Here is a 15,604-nt window from a genome sequence, read left to right as displayed (position 1 = left end):
ATCTTGGTTTACAAATGATTGGAAAGTAAACAAATCAAAATTGACTAACTAATCATTACAAGAAGGGGTATCTATAGTTTAGAAGAAGTGGCCAAAAAGGTCAAGCTTTGCAAAGCAATAAGCAACCTTGTTGAAAGGCTTCCTAACATGCATAACAAAGATCGAATCAACAGAAAGGAGGAACCACTTGCAATTAGACACATGTAAGCTATAGGAAGCTCATGGTTGGTTCAAGAAAAAGGAGTCCCCACTCATTTTTTAGAGGAAATGGGCCATCAATTTAGCTTTAAATTTTTTATTTCATCTGCAAAATAGTGACTCCGTTTCTCTACAGGAAAGACAATCAACCTAAAGATCTTGTATTCAAATAGATTAGGAAAGGGAAGATGTTATGTATCCCTCTTGCTCTCTCTCTCTCTCTCTCTAAGTTGTTGTGGTATCCCAATATAATAATTGTTTAGGATTAATATTATAAGGATTAGCTTTAAGAAAAAAAGAGGTAAAAGCACCAAACCTTAGGAGAAGAATTCAAACTTTCACTGGACTTGATTTGAAGTGATGTTATCAAGATTTAGGTATTGATTTCCCCAGATCCATTGCCTCTCTACCTCATTCTTTAAGCCCAAATGAAATATGGAATAAGCTAAAAAAAAAAACTACGAAAAAAATTAAAAAAAAAAACAAGTTGAGAAACTTACTTCTTGGATGTAGAATGCTTTCAATCACTTTTTTCAGTCAATCAAAGTTGGGTATGTCTCTTAGATGCAAGGAAGCCTTTAGGGCAGATTGGAAACTCAAGGGTTTGAGATCTAAGGGTTTCTTGTGAGAAACGAAAGTGAGGCCCCTTCAATTGTGGGAAAATGCTTCCAACTTGTATTTTTCCCTTTGGGGCTTGATTTGGGTCATTATTTATAGAAAAATGAAAGGAAATCAAGTCTGAAATTGGCCCAATTACAAGGCTTGAGTTTCAAGGGATTATTTTTTGAAAAGTGTAAATGATTTTGAAATAAAAGGTAAAGATGAAACATTTTTCCTCAATTTGCGGTTAATTTCAAGGGGTTTTGTGCATCCAATGGGAGGTTAGGGCATGCCTAACATTTCTAGTTCGAATAGGACACCCAATGGCATAAAACATAAATTTAAGATAAACATAAATGCCATTTTGTTTTTTCTTAGATTTAAGTAGGGGTATCTTTGGGTTTCTAGGGTTTTTAAGCCTATTAGGCACAATTTTATTGGTCCAAGTGACCTAAGGGGTTAAGCAGAGGGATGACAACAGCCCCTACCCTTTTGAAGTATGAGATGGGTTAAGCCTATTAGGCACAATTTTATTGGTCCAAGTGACCTAAGGGGTTAAGTGGAGGGATGATAATAGGGCAATTTGATCTAGTGCATCAAAAAAAAAAATCTTTCTTATTTAACGGTCAAGTGGAGGAATTAAGTTGTGAAACTTGACGTATTAGGGTTTTTTGAGTCTTTGAACATAGTGGTGAGGTTTCATTAATTAAATGAGATTTGAATGTTAGAGATCTACTACTAATAAGTTTTAATCAGTGAAATTTATTAAAATAGAATCTTGACTTGATAGTAGGTTGAATAAAGGAATCGTGGGATAAAATTTGGTGGGTAGATATTTTTGAATGTCTTGAATCTAATAGAAAAGATGAATCTTTGATTTAAAATGTGAATTAAAAGATTTAGTTCAAATTAGGTTTTAGCTTATGCTTCATCAATTAATGAGAATGCTTGAAATGGAACTTTGTTTTGAAAGGAAATGAAGGAATTTAGGTTAAAATTGGATGGGTAGGTTATTTTGATTTTTAAGGAATTTTGAGTTAATGAGAGGGGTTTAGTTGTTTAATTAGGTTATAATTTATTGTATAATTTATCATAAACATCAAATTAAAATCTTTATTGACCGGATAGTTAAACAAAGAAAATTTGATGTGTGGACATGGATTAAGATGAGGAATCAGGTGGGAGGTTCAGACTTGAGAAAGAATTTGTTGATCTTGACTGTATAACTTTATCCATCTAAGGCCGTCGAAATGGAATCTTGGTATTTTATAGTTGATCATTGTAGATTTGATGTGGGATTTAACGATTGACCTTATCTTAGATCCTTTAGGCAATGGATGTATCGGATTTGATTTTGTGAAGATGAAAAGTGAATCTCTAGAGTTCGATTATGAAATTCAACATATATTTAAGTTCTAGTTTCCTAAGTCCAGGGATTGTGCTTGATCGGGGTACAAAAGCTTATAAAGTGTTAGACATTGATCTCAATATTCTCATTAATCGAAGCTTAATTTTATTGGTATAGTTTAGTCGAGTATTTGATGTATAGATTGTGCATCCAAAAAAAAGGGAATTTGGGTTTCGATAAGTCTTAGATTGATGTTATTATATTTTTAAATTTTAGGGTCTAGAAAGAAAATATAAAGAAGCAAGGTGAAGGGGCTGGACAAAAATGAGGTAATGACAACACATAGCTAAGGAGGAGAGAAAGAATCTTCCAACAAGTAATGAATAAGCTAATAAGTATATCTCCCTCTAATAAGTTAAATGACTAAATCAACTTAAGGCTAGATAAAAGGGGTTGCGATTCGCCAATAAAAACACTACCTACATTGGAGGAACACACATAAACGGGCCGCCAAGCACCGTTGGAAAGTTGGATATTAATGAGAATATTGTCACTAATGGGGTCAGTGCCAACCCACATTAATCTACTCATCTTTGAGCATATGCTTAGACTTAAGGGCAGATGCAAGTAAGTATGCAACATGCAATTAAGGATGGCTCATGGCTGGGTCAGAGCTATCTACCATTCGAAAATCTGAAATCGCTCGTCCATTGGCTCTGATGTGTTCCGCCTTTCACGGCATCAAGGGTTATTTCTCCACACGGTGGGCTCCACGTGTTCGCTCCTTATTGGTTGCCCATATTCGCTCACTTTTTATTCGCATTTAGCATCATGAAAGTAAAAAAGAAAGAATGCTTAATAAGCTACCATTCTATGCTCTATTCCCCTTCCCCCAACTGCTCACGAACGTTTGGTGGCAACCACGTGACGGTGTCCCAACTAAAATTGGCTGAAAGGTTGCAATTGCCTGCTCTCTATTTAAACACTAATACTCAACGGCAACAAAATTGTACCAAACCCAAAGCAAATCGAGCAAAACACACACACACACATCGAGCAAAATAACATTGAGCCTTTGCAACTCTCAACTCTCAACTCTTTTAAGCACCCATCAATTTCTGCAAAAATTAAAGCATGGTCGCCGAGCGAGGTACCGTGTGTGTGACCGGTGCAGCTGGTTTCGTGGGGTCATGGCTCGTCATGAGACTACTGGAAGAGGGATACACCGTTAGGGCTACCGTGCGCGATCCTGGTTGTACTTTTATGCTATATCGCTATGTTCTCAACAATTAATCAAATATTCGTTTTTTGCTTTCGCTCTCTCTCTCTCTCTCTCTTTATTTATTTGTTGATGTTGATGATTTCCATTTTCCGGCGATTATTTAATTTACAGGCAACCTAAAGAAGGTGAAGCACTTGCTGGACTTGCCCAAAGCAAGTACGCACTTGACGTTATGGAAGGCCGACCTTGTCGACGACGGAAGCTTCGATGAAGCCATCCAAGGATGCAGCGGTGTATTCCATGTTGCCACGCCTATGGATTTTGAATCCAAGGATCCTGAGGTGAGTATACTCTCTCACTCTCAACCCAACGGGCGTTTTGCCAACGCTCTTGACGTTCCAATTTCCAATAATTAAGTTGCTCTAAAAAGGGCAATACATCAATGTTAGTCAGAATAAACGGTGTGTCAGGAAATGCCTATTTGTTTAGAACCGTTTTCCATAAAATAGGCTGTTCCAAGTCATGCCTTAAAAATAGAGAATGCATGACTTGAAGTAATGCTGAATTTAGCATTTTTTGGAGCTGCATTTCATTGCTGCCAATGGTAGTGACAGGGACGTTTTCAATCCACACATCAACGGTACTGTTAAAACGCCAATTATTTTTTGAAAACACTGTCCTTCCTTTAAGAAAGGAGCCAAGTTAAAAAGCTAACTTGTCATGTCATAATCAGACCTTTAGCTACTCAGGCCTTTTTCTAGGGAGAAGTACACGATTCAGAATTCTGAATTCCAGCCCCCTCTCCCCCTATAAACCATATTCTACCTGTAAATTTGGCATCAATTCACGGATGCATTTTTCTTAATTAACAACTTTAGTTTATTAGTTTTCTAGAAATAAACCCAATCGATTGAGGAAAGACGATTCTACCTGAGGAAAAGTTTTCACTCCGAGTATTAGAGTTGTTTTGGTCAAAGACGTTTGCGTCCTGAATTAGATGTTGGTGGGGGATGGTATGATAGCAAAGTTGAACTAATGAAACCTTCCTTCTCTAGATTTTCTCCTCACACCGATCACTGGATCAGGCACCACGTCGCTTCATTCGTTTGGAATGATGTGAAGTATCATCATACGCATCAAATCATTAGAAAACGAGATACCAATAAAAAGCAGCTCAAATAAATAGCACCGGAAATAGCTGGTCAGGGGGCCTTGGCCTTGGGGCATCACTTATTTATTTTATTATGTTTTTTGGATAAAAAGGGAAAACGACCTTGGGGCTTGGGTTAGGGCATTATTAATTATTCTTACATACCTAAAAATCAAAGCCCTCGGAATGTCATTATTTCTTTTAATGCTGCTCAGTATTTGGTTTTTTCATTTAAACACTCATATATGATAATCTTTTTTTATTGGGCCACTTACATATCCATGATTTTTTTAATCCACAAAATCTGATCATTTCGCGTTTTGAATAACATTATGTCGGTCTTTTGTTACCTCTAGGATGGCCAACTTGCAGCTCATTGAAGCTATTCTTTAATTGCCGATTGAAACCCAAAACAAATGAGGATTGAGGAACTCTCTCCATATCAACAGTCTTTTTTTTTCTGCGTTTTCGATTTAATTATTAAAAAGTTGGGTGCCAAAGTCGCTAGAAAAGAGTGAGGAAGACTAGAAGAGAGAGAGAAAAGAACACAGTGCCAAGAGAAGAAGAGAAAATTAAGGGAAAAAAGCAAATGGATCAGATTTTTATTTTCTTGTTTGCATGGCGGTCCGGACATGATACCCATCTCTTTTTTCTTTGTTTTTTATTTCATAGGGCTACGTAACAGGGGTAGTCCATCCAAACTCATAACCCCTCACTCCCTCAGTCCTGGTGCGGGTGGGATATGATCCTCAGTCTTGGCTGCAATTAGTTAGAAACCTTACCAATCAACCAGTTGGAACCTTGTGTCCAGACTTGAAATTAGAGCATTGCATGTTAACTAATTGAGTGGGAACTTGAATTTCATGCACACACCACCCTTGGTCTTTTTCAGTCATGTATTGGGAATATCTTTCTATTTGTATACTTTTGATTTATAGGATTATGAGGACAGTGTGAAAACAGTTTTGTGAGGATGAAATCCCAATTAATTAATTGAGAGGTACATTCCAATAAAAAAAAAAAGAGAAAATAGAGAATGTATGGAAATGGAGAGAGAAAATGTGAGGGTCCTAGGGGAGTTTACATCAGCACCCCACAGTACATTCCGACCTTGTATTGAGAATATCACCTGATGATATCTCATCATCTCCCATACTTATCATTGGGGGAGATATTCCCAATACAAGGTCGAGATGTGCTGTGGGACATTGTGGGGCACTGATGTGAATTCGTGATGAGGAGAGAGAAAAATAAATGTCAAACTTTTTTTTTTTTTGTTATTTCAGTGGAAAAACAGCATGTTATCCCTTATACAAATTATAAACATCATAAATTCTTAAGCCTTGAGGTGGAAGGTTCCTTGAGAGATTAATGTTTAGGTGTATTTCCCAAGTTAAAATTTTGTTTGCAGTAAGTTTTTTAGAAGGCCCTTGAAGGAAAAAAGTTAACAGTCAGTTTAGGGAATAGAGCGCCTCCTTGATTCATTATCATTTTCTTTTATTCTTGGATTCTTATTATTTCAGAGGAGTTCTAGTAAAAAAAAAAAGAAAACTAGATTTATGCAACTCATAGAATCAAAAATGGATTGTGTCGAAATAGTACTCTCATTTTCTGGGGTTGAAAGCTCACCACTTGCTTAGAGATGTCTAACGGATTGGTTTGGTTGGATTTGGTTTTGCAGAATGAAGTGATAAAGCCATGTATCGAGGGTGTACTGAACATAATGAGATCATGCGCCAAGGCAAAAACTGTTAGGAGGGTTGTATTCACATCCTCTGCAGGAACTGTCAACGTTCAAGAACACCAACAGCCCGAGTATGATGAAAGCTCATGGAGTGATGTCGACTTTTGCAGGAGAACCAAAATGACTGGATGGGTTAGCTTCTCATTTCCCCTTCTTATAAGAAAAAAAACATTCTAATTCAATGTATGGTCCCTGTCCCTATACCCACCAAATGGAATTCTATTTCTATTTCTAAAAAGAAAAGAGAAAAAAAAAAGGCGAAGCTCATAATTTGACTCTAGACGGGTGGCATTTTGGTTAGGTACTTGGGTGTAGATGGTTTGGTATGATCCACCTATACCTACTCTAAATTTCAAACCAATCCATGCCGACCCACTTAACTTTACCTTCCTAAATGGGTTTTCGGGTGAAATTGGGAATGTGGGATACCCAATATAAAGAATTTATGCATCATTGGGCCCATTCAAATCCTCAACCTGAGCCTATCCAAATGGTATAAATACGCCCCTCATGCATTATGTTGGTTGGGTCAAAGACTCCCTGCCCCCACTTTATAGCTCGCTACAACTTACAAGCTACCTACCTCCCTCGTTGTCCTCATCTTCTTCTTAGTCTGTGTTTGGTTTAAAAGAAAAGATAAGAAAAGCCCCACTTGTTGTATTATGGGGGAATTGGCAAAAACACTGCGTTGCCATGTATTTTTAATTTATTTGAGAAATAGGACAAAATCACAAAACAGAGAGCTCAGTAAAATGGATCAGAACTTAAGTTAAAGGCCATCTCCTTTCTGTTTGTTTTTTGAAGAACCCATCTTTTGGCCAAATTCGTTCTTGGAACAGTTGCATTATTTTGTAGACTTGGCAACTAAACTCTTTGGTATTGTGTCTTCAGATGTACTTTGTCTCCAAATCACTGGCGGAGAAAGCAGCCTGGGAATTTGCAGAGGAAAACAATATAGATTTTATCAGCATCATACCAACGCTTGTAGTTGGGCCTTTTATCATGTCGTCGATGCCACCAAGCATGATAACTGCACTTGCCCTCATCACTGGTAATTAAATTAATTAATGCTAATCGACCTTTTCACCACAAAGTATACTCGATATCCTTGTCAATTCATTAATTCAACTCCACTATTATAGTAACTAACTGAATTAATGTGCATTCATTCAGGAACCGAATCTCACTACTCAATTCTAAAGCAAGTTCAATTCGTGCACTTGGATGACCTTTGCAACGCTCACATTTACTTGTTTGAGCACCCAGAAGCCAAAGGAAGATACATTTGCTCGTCTGACCAAGCCACCATCTATAGCCTAGCAAATATGTTAAAAGAGAAATTTCCCGAATATAACATCCCCACCAAGTAAGCCTAGCTTCATCCCCATCAACTCATTATATATAGATACAACCCATAAAATTATACATATATGCAGTAGATTAGATCTAGTAATAATTAGAAATTAATGGCGATCATCAATTACAGGTTCGAGGGCATAGATGAAAGTTTGGAAGCCGTCCGCTTCTCGTCTGAAAAGATTAGAAGCCTAGGGTTCGAGTTCAAGTATAGCGTGGGGGACATGTACGTTGGGGCCGTAAAATGTGCGAGAGAGAAGGGATTGATCCCGCTTTCCACCGCCGTGGAACCACCTGTCAATGAAAATGCAAAAGATGTACTAGTACAAGGGGAAACTCAAGCGATTGAAATCATTAATTGAGATTGATGAAAATTAAAGGCGGCTGCTGCTGCTGCTTATCGTGGTTGTTTTACTTGGGATTTTATGTCAGTTCCATCATATATCCCAAGACTCAAGTTGGGTGGTTGTTTCAGGTTGTCATATGTCATCTTTTTTTTTTTTTTCCTTTCGGTGTTTCTTTGCTTAACAACTTTGTTATGTATCAGAAATAATTAGTGCTAGCTTGGCTTTTAACTAAGATGAATTATGATATGCGCATCAAATTAAAATGATGATGATCATAATATATATATATATATATATAAACTCTTGGTTGAATTCTTAAATGATTTCAAATGCATTGGACTCAAGCTTAAAGAAACACCTGTGAATACGATGATCATGGCTTAAAGAAGAAGAATAAGAAAAAGGAAAAGCCTCTAAAATTATTTAACAACCTGTCAGCACTCAGCAATAAGGCTGCAACTTAGCCCCGATTGGCCTCAATTCGACGCAAAAAATATCAGATTGAATTGGGTAAGGTTGATGTTTGGATTAGGGTAAGGGTTGAAATTTTTGAATCCGATTTTATTTTGGATTAGGTTGAGATTGACCCCTCAAACAATCCGACCTATCCCAGCCTAACTTGCAGCCCTAGACAGTAGTCATGGCGTAGCCATTGTTATTGGTGGACTGCACCTCGATTTTTTTTATACAATGTAACCATTGTGGCCAAAGACAATAGAAACATAAAAAAGAAAGAGAAGTTAAATACTAGTTTATACTTTACTGTACTGTTAGATTGATGAATTGATTGAATATATAAATTTAGGCAACAGACAAGAAGAAGAAGAAAAAGAATCTTTTTTATACCATTGTGGTCATCCTACTCACGGGTGTAACCATGATGTCGGGTGAAACATGAAACTAATGCTTGTAAAAGGCAGACCAATAGGAAAATAGAAAAGAAGGGAAAGCTAAACATATATTAGAGTCTATATTCTCCACTTTGACTATTAGATTGACCAACTGATTGAGATTGAACCAACAAGTAGAAGACCTTGTGATGATTTACCAACCTGTCATCGTGGCAATCTTAGTCATCAGTGTTGGATGGACATCAGAAGAAACATATATGAAATTGCAAAAGAGAAAATAGAAAAATTAGAATAGAAGGGCTGGAAAGCTAAATACTTATAAAGTCTAACATTCTCCGCATTGACCGTTAGATTGACCAACTGATTGTGAGCAGCACCTAAGAAAAAGTAGATTAAGCCTTTTTTATGATTTACCGAACCTGTCGTTGTATGGACTCCCATTGCATACTTATATATGGACATAAAATGTAATTTAAATAATCATTACTTCCATTTATATCAAATCCCTCTCATTAAGGTGTTTATTCCCATTGCATACTTTACTTTAAGTATTTTTGTTTCTGACCAATAAAGTTTATTAATTAAATTTATATCTAATTTTTTTAATAATATGAAACATGAGTTCAAAACCAATATGAAAATTAAACCACCCTTTCCTCTAGGTGGCAGGTAAGTAGTTCATTTATCTAAACCAAATGGGTCAATTAGTAATCTCATAATCAAATAAATGAATATTCAAAAATAAATAAAAATATAAATATTGCCAAAAATTATAATTTTTTGTGAAAATTTTGCGTACATCTATAATATTATATATTTATCATATTAAATAACAATAATTATGATAAATAAGATGTATTTTTTATTAATAATGGAAATGAAATACAAAATTTAAAATTAACCCAAAAATGAAATCATTTTCCTATTCAAGTGGTGGGTCAATGGTTCAATCTTTTAAGTCAAATGGGCCAAACCATGATGTCATGATTAAATAATAAAAAATTATAAAATATAGAGATGCAAACAATTATTAAAAATCTGTGAGTTTTGTAAAAAACATTTGGGTGCATATAGTATATATTATGTATTCATCATATTAAACAAAAATAAATGTGATAAATAAGAGTAAATTGGGAAGGCTTAACCCAAGCCCAAACTGATCCATCTCACAATTTTAGATAGGTTGCATATTTGGATTTTCGGTCCTCAAACTGGGCCTAGGGAGCCCAAGTTAGGTCTGACTATAACATACATGCATACATACATTTATGTCAAATTTTGTTGTAGGGTTGGATGACAAACCCAAGTCTGAGCCCAACCCAAGTGCATCAAGTTTCAATGCAAGTTTGGCCTAGGTTGGATAGATCAAGCTTGACTTTAGTCTCAAACCTTAGGCCTAACGCATAGGGTTGGGTCTAGGTTGAACTTGGCTTGATTTACTTGACTTGCACCATAACAATCTAACCGTTTGGATAAAATGGGCCAACCAATGATGTCATAATTAAAAAATTAAAATTAAAAAAATAGATAGAAATATAAAATATATAACATTAATAGAAAATTTTGGCATATCTAAGATATTATAAATTTATCATATTAAAAGAGGTAAGTGTGGTAAAAAAGAATTATTTTTAGAATTAATTATAGAAATGGAATAGAAAATTTAAAGTTTCCCAAAAACTATATCATTTTTTCAAGTCAAATAGGTCAACACATGATGTCATAATTGTATAATGTGTCATTTACTAAAGCACTACCTAATGTTTCACGAATTTACTAAAACCTACCCTATAGTTTGTGTTTTACTAAAGCATCCCCTATAGTTTTTAATCAATTTACTTAATTGACCTTCCATTAAATGAAAGTGGGAATGACAGTATTAACCTTTAACATTCATTCAAATCAACTTAATACTGTCATTCCCACTTTCATTTAATGGAAGGTCAATTAAGTAACCTTTAACATTCATTCAAATAAACTTAATCAAAAGATTCCCTAGTAAAACATAGACAACCACTTTAGTTTTCTCTATTTGGTCAATTTCGTTGTCTGTACAAAAAAGTGTAAGGGGTACTTTGGAATAAACAACCATGGATCCATACCTTTGAATATCATCCACTCAGTTTAGGTGATCATGTTACTCTTTTCATATGGAAAAACAAATAGTTCTTAATGAAAGTTGATTAAGTAAATAGGTTGCAAAGTATAAGGGGTGTATTAGTAAAATACAAAATATAGGTAGGTTTAAAGGTAGGTTTAAGTAAATATGTGAAACTATAGAGAGTGTTCTAGTAAATGACCCTTATATAATAAAAACTCAAAAAATATATATATAGAAATAAAAAAATTATAGAAAATACAAAAATTGGACACATGTCTAATATTATATTTATCATATTAAATAAAAATAAATATAATAAATAAGAAGTACTTTTATTAATAATGAAAATGAAATACAAAATTTAAATCCACCAACACACACCATGCTTTGATTACCTATCTTTTTTAGGGAAAACCTAAGATACCAAAAAAAACATGGTACTGAAAGAGCTTTGACCAATCAAAGTTCCATGTGAATTTTAATGAATACCCCTGACTGGTCATCTTTTTTATGATACTAGTTGATTGGTTGTAAGTTTTTCTGATATGTATTGTAACGATGAGTACTTCTTTTTAGTGGGTTGATTGGCGGTGATTTTAATGAATACTTCTTTTTAATGGGTTCTGATCAAGGATCAAATTTTCGTAATGTATCAGCCCATATCGATTGATATATATTATAACGATGATCCAGTGATATACGAAATATAGGGAGGTTTGGGGTAAAACTTGTATCAGGGGGTAGCCAAGACTTATATTGACCTCTCTAAACATGTCTGAAAAAAAAGGTAAAAAGATAAAAGCGTGTGATTTTAAAGTCTGATACGCCCTATTGATACTTTAAACCTTGGTTCTAGAAGAATATTGAAATTATTATTGTTATAATGTTATCTGAGGTTGCCATGTACAACACACATGCATATTTAATAGTGCTTGCAAGAGACAAAAGCCTATAGTCTCCACATTAATCATTAGGGTGACAAACTAATTCAATGTATAAACGATTTTTAAACATTATTAAAATATTAAAAAAGAAACAACATTATGATTGACCAATGGTATTATGAACTATGACTTATAAACCAGGTTGGATGGTTTAGTGCATTGGCATATCTATGTATATGTCAGTGTGGAAATTGCCCCCATCAAGACTTGAAACTTTTTTATATAACAATGAAAGAATTTAAATTTTTTCACAATTGCCCCCACTCAAGTAGAATAGTAGGGGGTCTATAATGACATCCATGTTCCATGACCTACTTAAAGCTAAAACTGAAATGATGAGAAGTGATTCTTATGCCCTTATTTTTTTTCTAATATGACCAATGACAAACATGATCCTTGAAAACTAAACGGACCACTCAAACCATCTATTCTCTTTTCAAGTTTAGGGTTGGAGTCTTGGAGCAAGTTACTAGACCCTAGAGGAGGAAACCAAGAATAGGGGTGGACATGAATCGAACTTTTCTCGAGCTATTAAAGATTGGCTCAAGAAAAACGTGATTCAAGCTGAGCCAATTCGAGCTTATACACACACAGACACATACATACATACATAAATACATGCATGTATATGCTTTTTGATTTTTTATATGTATATATATATATATAGATATATGTGTGTGTGTGTGTGTGTGTGTGTGTGTGTGTACATTTTGAGTTGTGCTTAATTTTTTATAAGGTCTATATATTTTTTAATTTTTTTATTAGTGGATTCCCACTCAAGCCAAGCTAAGCTCAAACATATGAGCTTTTGAGCCAAGCCAAATGTGATCTAGCATTTCAAACTCGAATCAAGTTCCAGCTCATTAGACTTAGACCTATTGTTTTTTATTGAGTCGAATTCATATCAGTTTAGCTCAAATCCACTCCTATGGGGGAGATGAATCTAGTAGTCATTCTCTTCTATCTATATTCACTCTAACATTCTTGAAGAGTAAAACACATTTGAAAAGACCTCTCTCTTGGTGTTTTACAAATTATAGCCCCTAGTTCTTTTATGCAAAATTGTCCTAATTGTTAATGTGATAGAATAATGTCTTATTTTCTTTCTTTTTAGCTTTTACATCCCTATATGCTTGAGAATTTCACAAAAAAAAAATAAAGGAAAAGATGATTCATTTGTGAGATGTATTTATTTCTCTTAAAGTGTTTAGAGTGGACATATTTTAATCTTAATTTTTTGTTTTAATTACTAAAATGTTATGACTAAATTGATGTTATGATAATTCCTGCCCCTAATAATCAAAAGTTTTTGTGGTTAAAATGTTTGGGATTAACGTTTTTTTATTGGCTAACAGGTTTTTCTCTATTGGCATGTTTTAAGTAGTTAAACTGAACTGTCTTGACATTCAGTGGCATATTCAAATATGCGACCACCTAGATTCTAGACTAATGATGGGTTAAAAACACTATTTAAACTGATTAAGGCACAATAAGTACCAATTATTTGGTTGATAAGGTCTCTTGTTGATTGTAGCGGAGACTTGGGATCAAATCCCACTTGCACGTGGTTTGGGGGTTTAGGGGTTTAGGGGATAACTCATCCCCTGTTGTATAGCCCGATGGAGAAAAAAGAAAAGAAATGATTAAGACACAAAGAAATGCTTTGGCTTCATATTTAGACTGCCATATGAAAAGTCTAATCCATTTATTCCTCCACCCTTTCTCTCTTTCAAGCATTAATGATAAACCAAACCTTGGGCTAGGGCCTTAGGGAATATCCATGCCCACATATTGTTCCCACTTCCCACATCTCCTATAAAGGACAAAGGAGACATCTCTATATATGGCGGTAGTGTCATGTGTGCATGGATGTGGGATAGTTTTTTGTAAGAGATCTGAGATCTTATGAAATATGAAAATGTGTCACCCTCTACTCCCCCATTGGTAGCCCCCTTTCTTGAGAAGCGAAGCCTGGATTAGTTGCACTAATTTGTTTGACCAATGATGATGCCTCATGGTAGTTGTATATGCCCCAAGAATCACTCCCACGTCTCCCTCCACATGTATGATGAATTGGGATCTGCTCCGTGTCCTCATGGAGCACTCCTCAAACCGACCTCACAACATATCTCAATCGCACATCAAGAACATCTCCCATACTTGTATAACTATTTCATGTATGACTAAGGTGGGGCATTATTATTGTTTTTTTTTGTATTTGGGCATTATTATTTATTAAATATCCCTAATACAACCATCAAGTGCAACTAATCTAGATTATTCAAAACCGTGCTCCAATGATTCAATTTAGCCCAGATTTTGAATCCTGATCAAGGTAGAGTTTGGGAGTACTTATATGAAAAATAAATGAGTATTGAGCACATTCTTATTCTAATAAGTTCTCATGAGAATTTGGTGAAAAAACACATATTTCAAATAGGTATAGTATAGGAACTTTTAAAATGAAATGACCGGTCTTTGTTTGGAAACCAAAGATTCCCTATAGATCCCAGTTCTTTGTTTGGGAGGGATTGCCAACCAAAGACAAAAAATGCCACTAGTTCAATCCCTCGAAGTTAAACTGTGTTTTCTACTCACAGCACACAGAGACCCTCCCTCACCTCTTCTTTCATTGCCACTACTCTAAAGAAATTTGGTGTGAGGCCCAAGTGGGAATTAACCCTGACTGGATTACTAATCAACCTACCCACAAAATTTTACTCCATCGGTACAAAAACATTACACTCTCTCATCCCAAACCAGTGGCAAAAGACTCTTTTGGAAGGGGTTGTGCTCTACTGTACCTAATTTAGGAATCTAATTAGAAACAAGAGAATATTTGAAAATCTACGTCTCCCCCTGGGAAGTCATAGCAAAGTGACGTACATACTTTCATTAGAATGATCACCATTCTAGTACATCTCCTGCCATGTCTATATGCAACATAAGGCCTCCACCCAACACAACAACGTTGTAGATTGATGACTCATGTGATCACTTAAGAAGTTGTTTATGGTGCTCATTCATCTTCCAACAAGCACAAGGATTGCAAACCATATATGAAGGGAATCCAAGCTGGGCCATCAGCCCCTATGAGGCTAAGCTAAGAGCCATGTTAGATGGTTTAAAGGCAGCTTCAAGTCGTCAGTCGACAATCTAGCTATCTACAGTGGCTCTATGCAGCTAATATCCATTTTTGTAGAACAAACTCACGCCTACTACATGGATTAAACATCTTCATCATTAGAGTATAAGTTTGTGTAACGTAATTTACAAAATTATCTCAAAAATTCTTGTGAATAGAATAAAGCCATTCCTTGACAAAATAATATCTCCCTATCAAAGTGCCTTTGTTCCTAATAGACAAATAAATAATAGTATTCTAATTGCACATGAGATAAGAAGGAAAAAGGAAAAATATGAATGTTGGCCTACAAGGTTTGTATGAAGAAAGGCTTATGACAAACTTATATGGAATTTTTTAGAAAAAAGTGCTGACAAAATTTGGATTCCACAACAAATGGCTGGATTGGGTTATGGAATGTATCAGATCAATTTTTTTACCAGGTTCTGACAAATGGTTGTCCAACGAGAGAATTTACTCCTTCAAGGGGGATTAGACAGGGGGGTCCTTTACCCCCTTACATTTTTGTCCTTTATGTTGAGCCTTTAGCAAGAAAGCTTAAGAAAGAATCAGAAAATATAGAAAGTCACATTGGGTGTAAAGTAACAAAAAATAGTCC

The 15,604-nt window shown here is 35.2% G+C and overlaps 1 protein-coding gene across 1 annotated transcript; it reads left to right on the top strand.

Moving 5' to 3' along the window:
• The first annotated feature begins 3,036 nt into the window (after positions 1–3,036).
• Positions 3,037–8,228, top strand: LOC148877097 (dihydroflavonol 4-reductase-like). The gene is made up of 6 exons (XM_088981710.1): positions 3,037–3,398; positions 3,540–3,709; positions 6,200–6,394; positions 7,154–7,313; positions 7,436–7,628; positions 7,749–8,228. The coding sequence occupies exons 1-6, from the start codon at positions 3,281–3,283 to the stop codon at positions 7,978–7,980; spliced, it is 1,068 nt and encodes a 355-aa protein (XP_088837836.1). The 5' UTR covers positions 3,037–3,280; the 3' UTR covers positions 7,981–8,228.
• Positions 8,229–15,604: the final 7,376 nt, after the last annotated feature.

This window comes from Nelumbo lutea, chromosome 1 (genome assembly GCF_056320005.1).
Source record: "Nelumbo lutea isolate HS-2025 chromosome 1, American lotus-T2T, whole genome shotgun sequence".
NCBI classification, from domain to species: domain Eukaryota; kingdom Viridiplantae; phylum Streptophyta; class Magnoliopsida; order Proteales; family Nelumbonaceae; genus Nelumbo; species Nelumbo lutea.
This window is presented reverse-complemented; position numbering and strand designations above follow the sequence as displayed.

Bases quoted from the DNA above. Each gene is read 5' to 3' on its own strand.
- LOC148877097 (XM_088981710.1), top strand. From the start codon at position 3,281: ATGGTCGCCGAGCGAGGTACCGTGTGTGTGACCGGTGCAGCTGGTTTC. The intron at 3,710-6,199 runs GTGAGTATACTC...TTGGTTTTGCAG, and splicing joins TTGAATCCAAGGATCCTGAG to AATGAAGTGATAAAGCCATG. The intron at 7,629-7,748 runs GTAAGCCTAGCT...CATCAATTACAG, and splicing joins GAATATAACATCCCCACCAA to GTTCGAGGGCATAGATGAAA.